This window comes from Pundamilia nyererei, unplaced genomic scaffold (assembly GCF_000239375.1).
Source record: "Pundamilia nyererei isolate P.nyererei 1_Seehausen unplaced genomic scaffold, PunNye1.0 scaffold00033, whole genome shotgun sequence".
In the NCBI taxonomy this organism is placed as follows: domain Eukaryota; kingdom Metazoa; phylum Chordata; class Actinopteri; order Cichliformes; family Cichlidae; genus Pundamilia; species Pundamilia nyererei.
This window is the reverse complement of record NW_005187434.1, coordinates 533,553-547,615: the sequence shown is the minus strand read 5'-3', so window position 1 is coordinate 547,615 and position 14,063 is coordinate 533,553. Positions and strand designations below refer to the sequence as shown.

Below are 14,063 nucleotides of genomic sequence, written 5' to 3'. Positions count from 1 at the left end.
ACACAAACAAAAAAACCCTGCAGCTCTGTGGCCATTATTGGCTACATGCTGATTATTACCATTGATTGATTTTTTTCCCATGCAGTTTTTAAACAGGAAATAAGTTTAAAAACCACATTTGGTGAATAAAAGAGGACAGAGAGGTCTGTGTTCACATTACTCCCAGAGACCACGAAATTTACATTTAATCCAAAAGATAATAAAAAAGATCAGAATAGCATAAAATTTTTATTACTGGGTTGCAGTGTCACATTTATTTCACATTCATTTGTGAAAACATTTCATTATATAAATAATGGGGCATGTGCTCTTGTTTACAATCCCCCCCCCCCACACACACACACAGCAGTGACATGATAGCTTCTGAAAACGAAGCCTAAACATAAACATATGCAACAGTATCCAACCGAACAGCCAGATATCCACACGCAAGACTTTCAGCAAGGCCTTAGAAAAGACTGAGGCTCACGAGAAAAGGGTAGATGCATTGCAGTGATAAGACATGTATTGCACTAGCATAGCTGTTCAAGGCTACTTGTCACTTTTGGAGCGATGCGCACAGACACACACAAACAGAAAAAGACTATTCCTGCTAGGACGTGCTTCTCAACTGCAGTGCAAAAAAAAAAAAAATTTCTCCTTCTACTGATTATAATTAATTGCATTTGAGGTTTCTATACAAATAGGGGAGTGCTTATTTCATCTAACTTTAAGAACAACAACAAAAAAGATGTGTACATGCACAAAGAAAAGGCAAAGGCATACAGAACTGTAAATATCCACACATAAATAGAAATTAAAAAAAAAAAGCCACTATAGTTTATTTGTCAAACTTTGTGAAATTAAAAAGTTTGACTAAGAAATTATTTCCCTATGGATAACCTGGAAATAAAGTACCATTTATCTCTGGAAATAAATAAGAGACACTTAAGGGCAGCTGCCCTCTGAATTAGACAGGCAAAAATATAATTATGAATGTTTAACTTAATCGCAGATTCATGCAAGGTGTTCCTTATTTGTACCATCTCTCAAAACACATTAAGGTGGAGCAGCCTTCAAAGAGTCACTGACAAAGGAGATGGCTTCAGAGAGAAAAGGAGCGAAGATTGGCGATGGGAAACAGACGCGCTGCCCAGACTTTACGCTCTACAAATTTTAGAGATTGATGAGGATTGTTGGCGAGCCAAGGCCCTCTTCCAGCCACGGTACAGACGAGGGGGTGCAATGCTGAGCTGTGCGCCGATGAATGCGGCGGAGTCGCCGTAAGTACAGTATAATAGAAAGCAAAACGATGAAGAAGCAAGCCAGGAATAAGTAGTGATTGTTGACAAAGGAGAAGCTGTGTCGCCAGTGAGAGTGCGCTCCTTTCAGGCTTTCCTGTTGGATGTCCCTGGAAGAGGTCACAACAAGAACAAGTCACACATATTACAACAGTTTGGGAAACAAAGACTGAGAGTTCTGTAGTGAAATCCAGCTCAACTAACCATGGCTGCACTCATTCACATGAACAGCATTATTTTCACTGGGCAAAATGACTTAAAGCTTGATTAGTAAACTGACGAGGAAAGGGCAACATGTGCGAGAAAATCCATCTTACCTTAAAGGCAGAAACCGTGTTCTGTAAAGTATAGCTCCAAGAGTCCACTGGACCTCCTTATCGTAGACCAATAAAGCAGTCTTTAGGTTTTTATAATTGGTTGGAAAAGAGAAGCCTGTGTGCAATACTTCATACATCCATGCCGATTTAAAACACTGGTACCTGCAGACAGGAAAAATACAGCACATGCTGAACATTCATGCAGCAGAGATATTGGAGGAACGTGACAAGTTATATGTTGTTTTCAGAAACTGCTGGAGAGTCCTGACTTACTTCAATCTATGGAGATCTGCATGTGAGGCATATAACCCAGACTCAAAGCGTTCCCTCAGAATCTTCCACTGGGTGGCACAATAACTCTGTAAATGTTTAATAAAAATGTCTGCAAAGTTTCCAATGATAAGTGAATGATAAACATTACTATAACCATTCTAGTGCTCAAAATAACTCTACTCCACTGCTCAAAAGGGTTAAAGGAACACTGGATCATCACAGCCTAAATAAAGTTAAACTTGAGGGATCAATCCACCCTAATAGCAAGCGTGAGCCATTGTGAATCAACTTCACCTGCTTTCAATCAAATTGAAAACAGGTACAGTGGAGAGGTAACAAAACACATCTCAAAAAGGGAGTGGTTTAGCAGGTGGTGAGCACCATTGCCATTATCCCTGCTTACTGATGGCACTTGCCACTACTGGTAGCATGAGATTGTTCCCCCAGCCCATTCAAGTTGCACAGCTACTCGAGCATGGTGCATCCCTATGACAATGGGGTTTACTGTCTCCCAGCACAGTCTCAAGAGTGTGGAGGACATACAAGGAGAAGGGCATCAACTCAGCAAGCAAGACTAAAGGACCAGGAGGAACACTGCCAGAGCCCTACACTACCTAGGGGGATACTCATATGTATGTCACTGACTAAACTGTCAGAAAGAGCCCATGAAAGTGACATCAGGGCCCCGAGTCCTTCAGCAGGCTCTGCGCTCACAACCTAGTACCGTGGAGCTCTGCTGGCACTTAAACTTTTTTAGCGCCACTCACCGTGGCAGCCTTGGCGTACTTCGAAGCATTATAATCTCCACCCATGCGCAGCACATCCTCCATGCAGTAGTAGAACTCAGAGAAGCCATAGAACTGACTGTTGCTGTAGTCAATTGCCGGCTGGTAGACGCCATTGAGGGAGGTTTGGGTGTCATTGGTGCGGTTTAGGAATGGCTGGAGAATTTGCCTACACTGGTCAAAGTCTCCAGTGCCTCGCAGATACAGGTGCTGCGTAGGTGGGCCGATCTCATCCTGCAGGTCAGTGGGTAGACATGGGTCCAGCAGTGGAGACTCCACTGTTTCACCAATATGCTGATCTAAGAGCCTGAATAAATATAATAAATATCCGCAATACTGTGTAGTGCCACCTTAAAAAAAAACAAACAAACCCAAAAACAGTTTAATTAAGCCAAGAGAATGACCTGCAGATCTCACCTGTTTCGGGCTGCAGTATTTCTGATGAGATTCTCCTCATATCTTTGGCGTGCTGCATTTCCTCCATAACCCAGAAAGGTGGACACATAAACACGATACACATGCTCTGTGCGATGCACGTCACACCCCAAGTTAAACTCGGCCAGTAAGTTCTTGGCGATTTCCTCCTACAGAGCAAACACACATCAGCACGAGAAGTGACTCCCTCCCTCTACTTACGCATATTCAAATTTACACACCCGCACTTCTAAAGTGCGTGTATGCATATAGACACACCTTTATTATTAGAGCAGGGCAGCCATAGTCGAGGCAAGAAAATAAAAGAGAAAGCTAAATATTGTGTCTCAAATAAGGCATCTCAAAACATCAAAGAAGCAGAGATGAACTATCTAGGGAGGCTACAGTCAATCAGTGGCATATTTGCTGAGCCTGCAGCTGGCTTACAGTAGAGTCAATAGTGATGAGTGGAGAGTAGATCATACAGGTTTTACCAGGAAATGATAGAGGGTGGAAGAAGGGGAGTGGGGGAGAAAAACAGAGGGTGAGTGGCAAAAACCAAAGAGCACGAAAACAAAATTGGTTGTGGATAATAACCTGCTGTGGAGAAGCAAAGCTTACAGTTTTGGGCACTTCGTACGCAATCTGTGTGGAGACACCACCCATGTCCAGGACACCTGTAGTCCTTTTCCTCAACAGCATCTCCTGCTGATCGCCGCCTGGAACATGTACCTCCACTACAGCCTCGCCGTCTTGGGTGATCGAGAGCAAAGGGGTTTGAGATTCAGTTAGTGAAGGCGTATCGTATGAGCACCGCGTTAGCAGATACAAAAGTCTCCATGGATTTAGTTAACATGCAGCACAACAGCCTTTTAGTGGCAAAAACTTAGTACACAAGTGTAATGCTACCTTCTTGGATTCTTACCATTGTGCACATGGTCAAATCTTCCAAGGACAAAGTTGATTCCAATCCAAGCATAGACACCTAAAACCAATAAATACAAAGTAAATTATGATATAAAGTTTAGTGTCAGAAAACTTTTCAGTGGCTACAAAGTGATGAATCAAATAAACTCCCACTGTATTAAATATAAAACAACACAAACCATTCTCATTCTGTATAACACACTGATGTTCATTCTTGTGTACTATAAAATTTCATGTTGTAATTTTATGTCTTTGTTGCCTGAACTACATCGTTGTACATTGTCTGATGATGTGTTAAATTTCTTATTTATTGTTTTCGTCTAACGTGCCAGGAACTCGATATTTTCACTGATTTGTTCATTTACATGCACTGTCCCTTTGAAATAAACAAATTCAAATTACGTTTCCATTTACGTACCTTCTTGTTTTCCAGAAATCACTTCCACATGGGAATCCGAGAAGAGGAAGTTGAAGTGGACTGGGATATCTGTGCGCAGATCCTCCAGAAGTGCTTCCTGTTGACTGAAATCAAACAAACAAAATAACAAGAACTTTGCTTTTTTTAACTGTAACTCAGGTCAGCTCAGGTGTTAACAGATTTGTAGTTCACGATTTTATTCTTATTGGGGTTTTACTTTTCGGGTAGGATTCTCATTCCAGCTGTGCACAGGACATACAAGGGTGTTTCCTGGTGCTTGTGTTTGGGGATGTGCTGGGCTGCAAAGCTCAGCAGTGGGTATATATAATCACTGGCTTTCTCCGGTGTTTTAGCCAATTCGGAAATACCTGAAGGAAAACACACATTAGATCGCAGCGGGTAAATCAAAGGCAGTACAAGATGCTGAAATGCGTGCATCACCATATAATATTGTGATAACAGTTTGAGCCAAACACTGGACATCTCACCTGGCTTGATTTTCATGACCACTGGCTTGCGGTTCTGATCTCGCATTTGCCGGATGTCCAGCAGTTCGTGGGGATTACCGTTGTGCCGGGGCCAGCAGTACACGAACACCCTGGAGCCACTGCTGCCACAGTCCACTACCAGACCGTAGTTCAGGTTGGGGTTGGTTGTGTCTGTTGCGTCGATATCAGTGACCCTGGCTAAATGCCTGTTGAGAATCGTAAAAGTTAGAAATGATGCTTCCCATGTTTACTAGGACATCTACAACTGGATAGTAGTTGTGTAAAACCTGTGGAAGTGATTTTCCTTTGTGATCCAGCTGACGTGCCCCTTTCCAGCAACAAGCAGCAGGTAGAGCAGCCCTATGAGACAGACCACTAGACTGATGAAGAGCAGCTGTCTGATTGATGGTATCAGGAGCCGAGGAAGAACCTGGGATGAGAGGCTGAAGTGCCACGAAGCTGGGAAAAGGCACGAAAAGCTGATCCTGTCAACAAAAGGTAAGAGAGCCTCAGCAAAGTATGAAACGTCACAGATATGTGAAAGGTATGCAAGGAGAAACCAACCTTCCCATGATGGACATTTCTTCTACTTGTTGCTTTACTTATCACTATAAAGCATGAAGCTGGAAGATGAATATCTGCCTTGTTCCAAACGTCCTGATGTCTTCATTTATCATTGTGACCTTTTAGGGGGCAATGTTATAAATTAACAGTTATTCGCATTTTATTTTGAGGGGAACTTGAGCTCTTTTATCAAGAAGGCCCGCAGAGCCGGTACGACACAGGACATGTAGCATATTATCGCTGTAAAGGCAACGTATTTAAACTACAGACAGACATTAGCCAAACAGGAAAAGCACTGCTTATAAAAGGAAAGCCGATAAGCGCTCACACGACCTAACATTTGCGTTTCAGACGTTTGTGTTTAATAACGTTTGACTTTGGTTGTAGTAGAAAGCTAAATGATCCTATTTTTGCGCGTTTTTACTGATCGTCACTATAAAACCGGTAATGTGACGTGTTCACAGCTCCTAGCCGGTTTATTACTTACTAGGTACGGTTAGTAGGTAAAGGTGTGGAAAATCCCCCCTTTTCTTGAAAATGTGGCGTTTATTAGCAGCCAGATGCTAACCTCTGGCTAACTAACGTAAAGGTACGAGAAGGAATCCGGTGAGTGACGTGGTAGTCGAGACGTGGTGATTGATTTTTATCTCCGCGTAGCCCGGATCGGAAGCCTGTGGGCAAACAGCCGCCCGTCTTGTTTTTTTCTTCTTCCACGTCTAATGTAGGGATTATTGTGCAATACCGCCACCTACTTCCTGGAATTAGGTAAGAAATGATCCCCAGGTGATGTGAAATCATCGTGTTTAAAGGGAGAAGTTAGGAAAGAAAAAGAAAGGTGTCAAAGGTTTATACTGAGTTGTGCGCACGGATGGACACCAGGGTAAGGAAAATGACTTTTATTGACTGACAGGCAGAGATCATGTGCAGCAGGTTCATGTGATTAAGGACAGGTATTGAAACGAAGACACAACACGTGTATGAATGAGATGGAAACAGTTTAATATGCGAGAGGTAGGAGGACGAGTTTAATTATTTGGGGTCAATGAGAGAGAGGTGAAAAAGAGAGCATACAGTGTGGAGTGTCAGGAGTGATTTATAACAGAAAGGCAACAGCAAGAGTGAACGGGAAGATTTACAAGATGGTAGTGAGATCTGCTATGGTGGGTGGTTTGGAGATGTTTGCACTGAGATGTTTTCATTGGGAGTGACCAGAATTGACAGGATTAGAAATGAGTACATCAGAGGCACAGCACAGGCTGAGCGGGTTGGAGACAAAGGTAGAGAGGCAAGGCTGAGATAGTTTGGACATGTGCAGTGGATTGATAGTGGATATAAAATCATAAGTCATACACAAATCCACTCATGTGGTATTTAATATAAGATTTATAGCTTACTGAAAAGACAAGACATTAATATTGACTTTCTAATAAGTTTGAAAAACAATAACAAATGATTTAAAACATGGTATAAATTATACAGCACATTTTCAAATGTATCCAAGTTACTGTAATAACTCTTTTTATATAAGACAAGTCATCAAGTGTAATTTCAATATGTTCTCTCAGTGCAAAAATAACCTGTGATAACCTGCCAAAATTCGTAGAGCTATAGTAGAACCTCACACTATAAAAGGTGCACAGTAGTTTTATTTGCTGTACGTGAATCCACTGGTAATCTCTTCATTATGCCCAGACAATTTGAACATTACTGCACTTCTTGCAGGCCAGCCACTCGGAGCAACTAATTTGCCAGCAGCAACTCACGTCCATATACTTCAGTCTCTTGCTCTGCTGTAATAAACTCTTCACCGTTCTAATCGTCACGTCTGTCCGCTGCAGATCAACGTGGCGTACCCGACCGAGCGGCACGAGAGGTGAGCCTGTGGATTCTGCAGAAGCACGCGGCTCATAGTTCTCTGTGCGTAGCACACTCTGTAAAGTGTAGTCCAAGGGGCACGGCAGGGAGACGAGTGAGAGCTTCTCCAGTAAAGGGGAACCAGTCAGGAGACACCTGAGGACCGTCTTCAGGGACATCCAGAACATGGCAGGCTTTATTTGGCTGTGCTCATAGGTGAAACTTCAGGGAGAGACAAAGAAGATGAGGAAAGATCTTTGATAGATTGCCAAAGTCTTGTCTGCTTATCAAAATATAATTTTCTGGCCTCATTTCTTAAGTTTCAAATAATTACTTCCTCTCACTTTATTTTGTTATATGCCACAACACAGATAGGTGCTACCGAGGCAGAAAAAAAGCTTAAAAAGAAGAATATGAACACTATAAAGGCCAGCGTTATCTGTACAAGCCTGGCAGCAAGAATAGACTTGATTTTCCTCTAATGGCATGATTAAATGTCAGATTGATGTGAAACATCATTATGAGCAGCCTACTACAAGAACACACAAAGAAACAGTGTAGAATCTTTACTGACGGGCAATACTTCCTGGTATACCATAAATAGTACCTCAGCAGTAACCTTACCTGAGTGTGAGAGAGCAAAGGTTAGGCAGACGTGGAAGATCTCCATTGTCCTGTTGATCCTCCTCATGTTCTATTTGTAGGAAGGAGGGAGAAGGCTCAGCAGAAATGAGCAGGTCTCTGAGTCTGGGACAGGCCCTGATGACTGGCAGGAGTCTGGTGTAGGAGTTGGTTTTCACCCCTTCAAGTGTAAGAGAAATCAGAGAGGACCCTGCAACTAACAGAGAGGGAAGGAGGTTGTCCAGATTTCCTGGGAATTGGACTGAGAGTCTCTGCAGCTGACCGGACCAGGCCTTGAGGCCCGCGGCTAACACAGATACCTTGCTTCCTCCTCTAGTGTTTTCATTACTGTCAACACTCACAGACATGGAGCAAATGCCTGGACATAAACGACCTAAACTATCCAGAGAGTCAAAGGTTAAGCCCTTAACATCCTTCAGTTTCAGGGCAAAGTCTGACTGTGACCAATGTGTCCTTTTTTGCCCTGACTGCCTCTGAGAGCAAGGCGGCCCTTCATCTCTACTTGTATCTTCCTCACTCCCACTCCTATACTCCTCCCATGACATCCCCTCCTCCTCTTCATCCTCATTTTCTCTATCCACTGCTGTTTTTTCTCTCCTCATTCTTAAATTATCCTTGCCCTCCTTGTCCCTTCTTTCCTGCCAAACCTGTTCCAGCTTGGCAACTCCTTCCCTGCTTGTAAACTCATCTGCCAGGCTGAACTCTCTGTGCTCGATGAGGCAGCAGGCCTTTTCTATGCCCTCCATGGCTACTCTTTCCAGGGAGGGGAGCGAGAGAAGGAGGTAGGCTGCAGCAGCCACAGGTTCTTCCTCTTGTACCCCAAACCCAATATCCAGAGCCAGCAGACTGCTGAGGGGAAGAGGAGCCAGGGTTGCAGGAAAGGATGAGGACTGATCAGAGCAGGAAGTGGAAACAGAACTCTGAGCTTTAAAGGGACTGCCTGAGGATGAGCAGAAAGCCCCACCTCCAAGAGGAAGCAATGCACCTGGGGAAAGCAAATGACAGTGGGATACATCTAGATGCCGCAACAAACGGCAACGGTGAGCGATTGTTCTGATTACATGCTTGTCACAGGACATGCCAGTCAGACAGAGGGAGCGCAAAGCAGGAAGGCCATGGAGGGTTTCGGAAATGACCTTTGAAGGTAGCTGCTGGGCTCCAGACAAATCCAGACTCCTCAAATCCTGAGACAAAAACACAGAAAGTTCAGACTCACAATAAATAATCAGACAGAGTAAAAGATGAGACACGGACATGGAAGCGGTGGTTTCTCTCCAACCTGGCAGCGTGCAGCAATGTGAGTGCAGAGGGCTGGGGTGACCAAAGCAGGACAACTTTCCAGAGACAGACCTCGAAGCTGGGGCACCAATAGGAGGTGGAGGGCTGCCCTGGACAACTTCTTTCTGCTGCACAGCAGGCATGTCAGCTCCTCAACCAGTTCACTGGCTACAGGCAGAGTTAAAGAGTAGAAAAAGAAACATCCACAAAGATATCATTAAGACACGTACAGCAGGGGATCACTTATAGTGATTTAGTCAAATCTGTGCTGCTGCTTTTTTAAATTTCTCCAGTTATCATTTTTTAATTAACTCACTGAGTAAGTTGAAAGGCCCCATGATGTATCTGAATGAATATTGATCCAGGTAGTTATCGGTATAGTCTTTCACCCACACTTTTTTCATGTTGTCAGCAAGGCTTAGCAGAGACAGCTGCCTCAGTGAAAGGACCGGACCATCTTCATCTGTCCTCCAGCAGTCTCCTGTTCTCTGCCTCCTGCGCCCAGGTCTAGCCTTCGCCCCACCACGTTCAGCCAAAGCCCGAAATAGGGGCATTGTGGGATTTCAGCTGACTTCAGGGCTGAAGTGGTCAAACGCAACAAGTGATGAAGGGTTAAAAGTAGAAATTGCTTTCTTTCATAAATTCATAATGTTGATAAGGAGTTTTAACTCTTATGTAATTTGAATGGTGTCATTAGGATTGAAGTTATTTTACCAACAAATGTTAAAAAAAAACATATATAGACACATATAAAACTGACACGGTGCACACCCCTCCTCTCACCGATCAGCGTTCATATCTAAACATTAAAACATACTAGCTGATGTTAATAACTACTTTGGTGTTCGTGTGTGAATGAGAGTGTGGGTGGTTAACCAAGCTACAGTAAAACTGTTAACTATCAGTGCTGCTGTCTAACTAACTCGCCTTTGTAGTTACGGAAAGATTGAAAGGAGCAGAATGTATTGTTTAGAATAGTTTCCAGTGCACTGACACCTACCTGGCAGATGTAACAGTGTGCTGTCTTGTCGTTATGCGAAAACAAAGCACAGTTGTGCCTTGCTCTGACGCTTTCAACACTTCCTGACTGGACGCTCGTCATGTGGAACATTTTTCCCTGAGTTTTGTCTCCCAGGAGCACTTCGCGTCAGGTTGCCTGACTCAAGTGAACTCCCCCGGTCTGAAAGTCCAGCGGAAAAAAAGCAGTGCTCGAGACTTCACTGGTAACCCGGTAGGGCTTTCTGAAAAACTTAGGGAGGGACCGAGTGTCACTGAACGTCAAGTTACGTTCAAGGTCAGTGTGAAGTTGAGGAAAAAAATGTTATAAATGCAAATTAACTGATTATTATCACTTTTGTTATCTTATCTGCAAGCAAATTGTCTATGAATGTAATACTAATCATTAATTAAGGCGTTCTGTATTACTCTCAGGAAAAGTCTTTTAATTATGTGCCTGTAAAGTAACTTTAAATGCTGATATTCGTGAATCTTATAAATGAATCTTGAACTGTGTTTAAGATACTTGTTGTTAATTAAAAAGGTTTACAACCTTCCAACATTTACTTATGTTGCAATGCCACGACGCAAAATACGAATACTTTATGTAATACCACTTTGTACCACACGATGGTGCTGCAAGACAATAGTAGGACTGAGTCTACGATTGAGAGGAGTAAATATCGATGTAGGCAATTAAGATAAATAATTGAACTTCCGCTTGTCTTTCTACACAATGTGAGCGCTCAAAAGCTTTCTGCTACAAGTCTCATTCACACAGTCACACATGTATATATTTTATCTATATACTTAAGCACTTTTACCTGAGTGTGTCTGCACTTAGGTATCGAAAAAAGCACTTGTATGAACGTGTGTGTGACTGGGTGACTGAGGCTTGTAGTAAAAAGCACTTTAAATGGTCAGCTAGAGTACAAAAGCTCCATAGAAGTCCATTTATCTAACATTCGCACACAAATGAAGCAAGGTTCAATATTTTACCCAGAATGCTTCAAGATCAGCTTTCAGACTGGTGGATGACACGCTCCACCACGTGAGCCACCCTCCAACCTTACAGTACCTGGTTTCTGAGGTGGGGTCCCATTCAAGTACTAAACAGGCCTGATGCTGCCCAGCCCCTGAGATCAGATTGATGAGATCAGGTGTGCTCAGGTGTTATGGCTGTAAGCTGTAAATCTGTTAAAAGATTTGGGCAACTGGGCTTCCGTGTTCACTGGTGTACCTCATGGATTAGTCAACAGGAGGTTATAGGCCTACATTTATTTCAATTAAATCAATAGAATTAATTGTGCCAGTTTAAGCCATGAACAGGATACCTGAGCATGCACCGTTCAAAACAATCACTAAAGTCTTTTTCACACATAAACCTGAGAAACTGTCTGTAGAATCAGGACCATCCAAAGTGTCACTTTTACATGCACAGCAGGAAAAAGTCTTATTCAGACTCATTCTCATTCTGGGAAATATTCCATTTGGTTTAGAGACACATGTTTAGACAGCGCCACTGTGGGTGGAGTGCAGACAACCAAGTGGAAAAAATATGAAGTGAAACTAAGTTGAATAGAAGTCTTTTTTTTAGACATGAACTTTTTTAACTTGAGGGTAGGCATGTGAGAGCATCTCTGCTACTTTGCTTGCAGCTATTAGCTCAGTTGAAGAAAGTTGCTCAGTTTATGGGCTGAAAGATTTTGCTCTTTTCAACAAATCATTCACAAATAACACAACACCACCTCATCAAGTTAATTGTATTGCTGTTTCGTTGTATGTTTACAATGGGTGAAATAAAAACGCTGTTTCTGTTTTGTTTACATCTTATCTTAAGCACTTTTTTTTCAGATAAAAGTGCTTTATGATGCTTTTATACTGTAACTGTTCCGACTACCGTTTTCTCCCACGAGTGGCTGTGAATTTTAGCGTGACATCTTCTGTTTTATGGGACGTTTTAAAAAAGAGAAGAAGCCTTGATGTCAGTAGGACATGCCACTACAGCCAGCTTCATGTCTCCAGGCTGTCTCTCCCAGACTGTATAAAATTGCTAATTGAAGGATGTGTAAGCTGCCTGTTTTGCTGGAAAGAAGGGCCAGTGTGTATTTTTTTTATTCCACAAAATAGAAATTGATAACTGCAAATTAAATATCAAAAGAAATCAATACAATCTTGGCGTCATTCTTTATTTCAATCACAGATGATGTCACACATCAAATACGAGCAAGTTTGCAAGACTTGACTTTTATTGCAGTGCGATAAAAAATTAGCAGTTAAAAAATTAGACTTGTCTTAAATACAAGTATTAAAGCTAATACATATTATGCAATAAGTTCAAATTATTATTCTCTTCATTCCCTAACAGCTGAAAAAGTCTGTTACAGCAACCTATACATAGTCTGTTTGAACTATAACTGGCAGCACTGACACACTGAAAATATTCTCAGTGAATTAAAGCTGACTATGGATTTGTATGACCACCAGGTAAGTTAGTAACAAAAAAGTTTGGAAATGTTTCATTTTATCTTATATATGTATAGAAAAAGTCTCACAATTTAAAATGTAATGTTTCTATTAAGCAGCAAAACTCCAGTTCCCAAAAAGATGGGACTCTATGTAAAAACCCATATTTAAATTACAGTAAAATACAGAAAACATATCAAATGTTTAAAATGAGAAAATGTACGATTTTATGAAGAAGAAATCTTGGTTGATTATGAATATGACATCAGCAGCACGTCTCAAAACAGTGAGCAGAGGACAAGAAAAGGCTGGAAAGGTAAGTGGTACTAAAAAGAAACAGCATGGTTTCATAGTAGAAGAATCTGGGTGGTGGCCTGCCTGCAGTACAGGCATATTATGAAATGGAAAATACAGCAAAGAAGACCCAGGAGTGTTGAGGAGCTACAATGCTCAGGCCAATATATGACAACATTCTTCCTCAAGAAGTCCAGAAATCTGTCTCCTCACTTTCTAAACGTTTATGGGTTGCTGCTAAAAGAAGAGGGGATGAGGATTTTTGGAATTGGGGTTGTATAATCATGTGCTATTTGGTATTTTCTAATCAGAAGTCGAGTCAGTTCCAGTTTTTGGATCACAAAGCATACTTTAGCTGCACAAGCATTAAAAATTGGAGCATCAACCACTGAAGATAATCGGGTCAGGCACTGCAGTGGCACACTGAGCATCTTTAAATCACAAGCACAAAACTTCGTGGACAATTGTGACACTGAAACATCAACCCGCAATAGAAAACTAGTATTTAAAACTTCTCCAGGATTTAAAAAATAATAATAATTTAAGGAAGAAGTTAAAATAATAATCATGATGACTTTGTGAACAAATGGAAGATTTAAAAAAGTGCTTTGTTAATCAGAGAGTGGTGGTGCATTAGTAGTAGGCAAAAATGACACACACCTGGCTCTCTTCTGGCAACAACCGTCTAAAAAAGTGCAAAGTTCAGTTATTAAATCCCTTATTCTCCTTTTTACATTGTAGCAGTTGTGTTTAAAGACTCATGCAGCAGATTGTATTCCAGCTCAGGTTACCACTGGGCTTGTGTGAATTGAAATACAGTCTCTGTTTTATGCTCTGATTAATTCAATTTTGTCTCTTTTGCAGGCACAGGGTTGATTTCTGTCGTGTTGGATATCCTGGACCTGTATTTTAGGCTGTGAGACAGGTACAGTTGTATTTATTCTGTGATCGGCACCACCCTCCTGCCAGCTACAAACACCTCCACGATGTTACGATCATCACCTGACACAGAAAAAGAAAGGGAGATAAGCATAAAGCAAATGGCTCGTAACTAGGGATGGGTACCG

General features: G+C 41.9%; 3 protein-coding genes and 1 long non-coding RNA gene across 6 annotated transcripts in view; 1 reads left to right on the top strand and 3 right to left on the bottom strand.

Annotated features, from left to right (window-relative positions):
* Positions 1–215: 215 nt before the first annotated feature.
* Positions 216–6,153, bottom strand: entpd4 (ectonucleoside triphosphate diphosphohydrolase 4). 2 transcript variants are annotated; one of them, XM_005729379.2, is made up of 13 exons: positions 5,954–6,153; positions 5,467–5,585; positions 5,190–5,387; positions 4,903–5,108; positions 4,632–4,782; positions 4,415–4,518; positions 3,995–4,054; positions 3,667–3,821; positions 3,073–3,239; positions 2,638–2,962; positions 1,871–1,956; positions 1,598–1,759; positions 216–1,390 (listed from the first exon to the last, which is right to left on the bottom strand). In XM_005729379.2, exons 2-13 carry the CDS (start codon positions 5,481–5,483, stop codon positions 1,156–1,158), a joined length of 1,866 nt encoding a protein of 621 aa, XP_005729436.1. In that variant the 5' UTR covers positions 5,484–5,585; positions 5,954–6,153; the 3' UTR covers positions 216–1,155. The 2 variants fall into 2 exon arrangements, with proteins under 2 accessions (XP_005729436.1, XP_005729437.1); XM_005729380.2 differs by having other exon boundaries at positions 3,691–3,821.
* A 19-nt stretch (positions 6,154–6,172) lies between these two features.
* LOC106456165 (uncharacterized) lies at positions 6,173–8,074 on the top strand. The gene is made up of 3 exons (XR_001290331.1): positions 6,173–6,231; positions 7,305–7,339; positions 8,025–8,074. It is a non-coding gene; the product is annotated as an uncharacterized LOC106456165 (long non-coding RNA).
* On the bottom strand, positions 6,827–10,575 carry LOC102206661 (uncharacterized). The gene is made up of 5 exons (XM_005729609.2): positions 10,241–10,575; positions 9,557–9,819; positions 9,242–9,408; positions 7,945–9,146; positions 6,827–7,542 (listed from the first exon to the last, which is right to left on the bottom strand). Exons 2-5 carry the CDS (start codon positions 9,792–9,794, stop codon positions 7,149–7,151), a joined length of 2,001 nt encoding a protein of 666 aa, XP_005729666.1. The 5' UTR covers positions 9,795–9,819; positions 10,241–10,575; the 3' UTR covers positions 6,827–7,148.
* A 2,984-nt stretch (positions 10,576–13,559) lies between these two features.
* gda (guanine deaminase) overlaps positions 13,560–14,063 on the bottom strand; it is a 7,761-nt gene continuing 7,257 nt past the window's right edge. For both annotated transcript variants that reach the window (XM_005729376.2, XM_005729378.1), the window contains one exon: positions 13,560–13,998. In XM_005729376.2, coding sequence (XP_005729433.1) covers positions 13,934–13,998 — 65 coding nt within the window. In that variant the 3' untranslated portion in view covers positions 13,560–13,933. The remainder of the gene's footprint in view (positions 13,999–14,063) is intronic.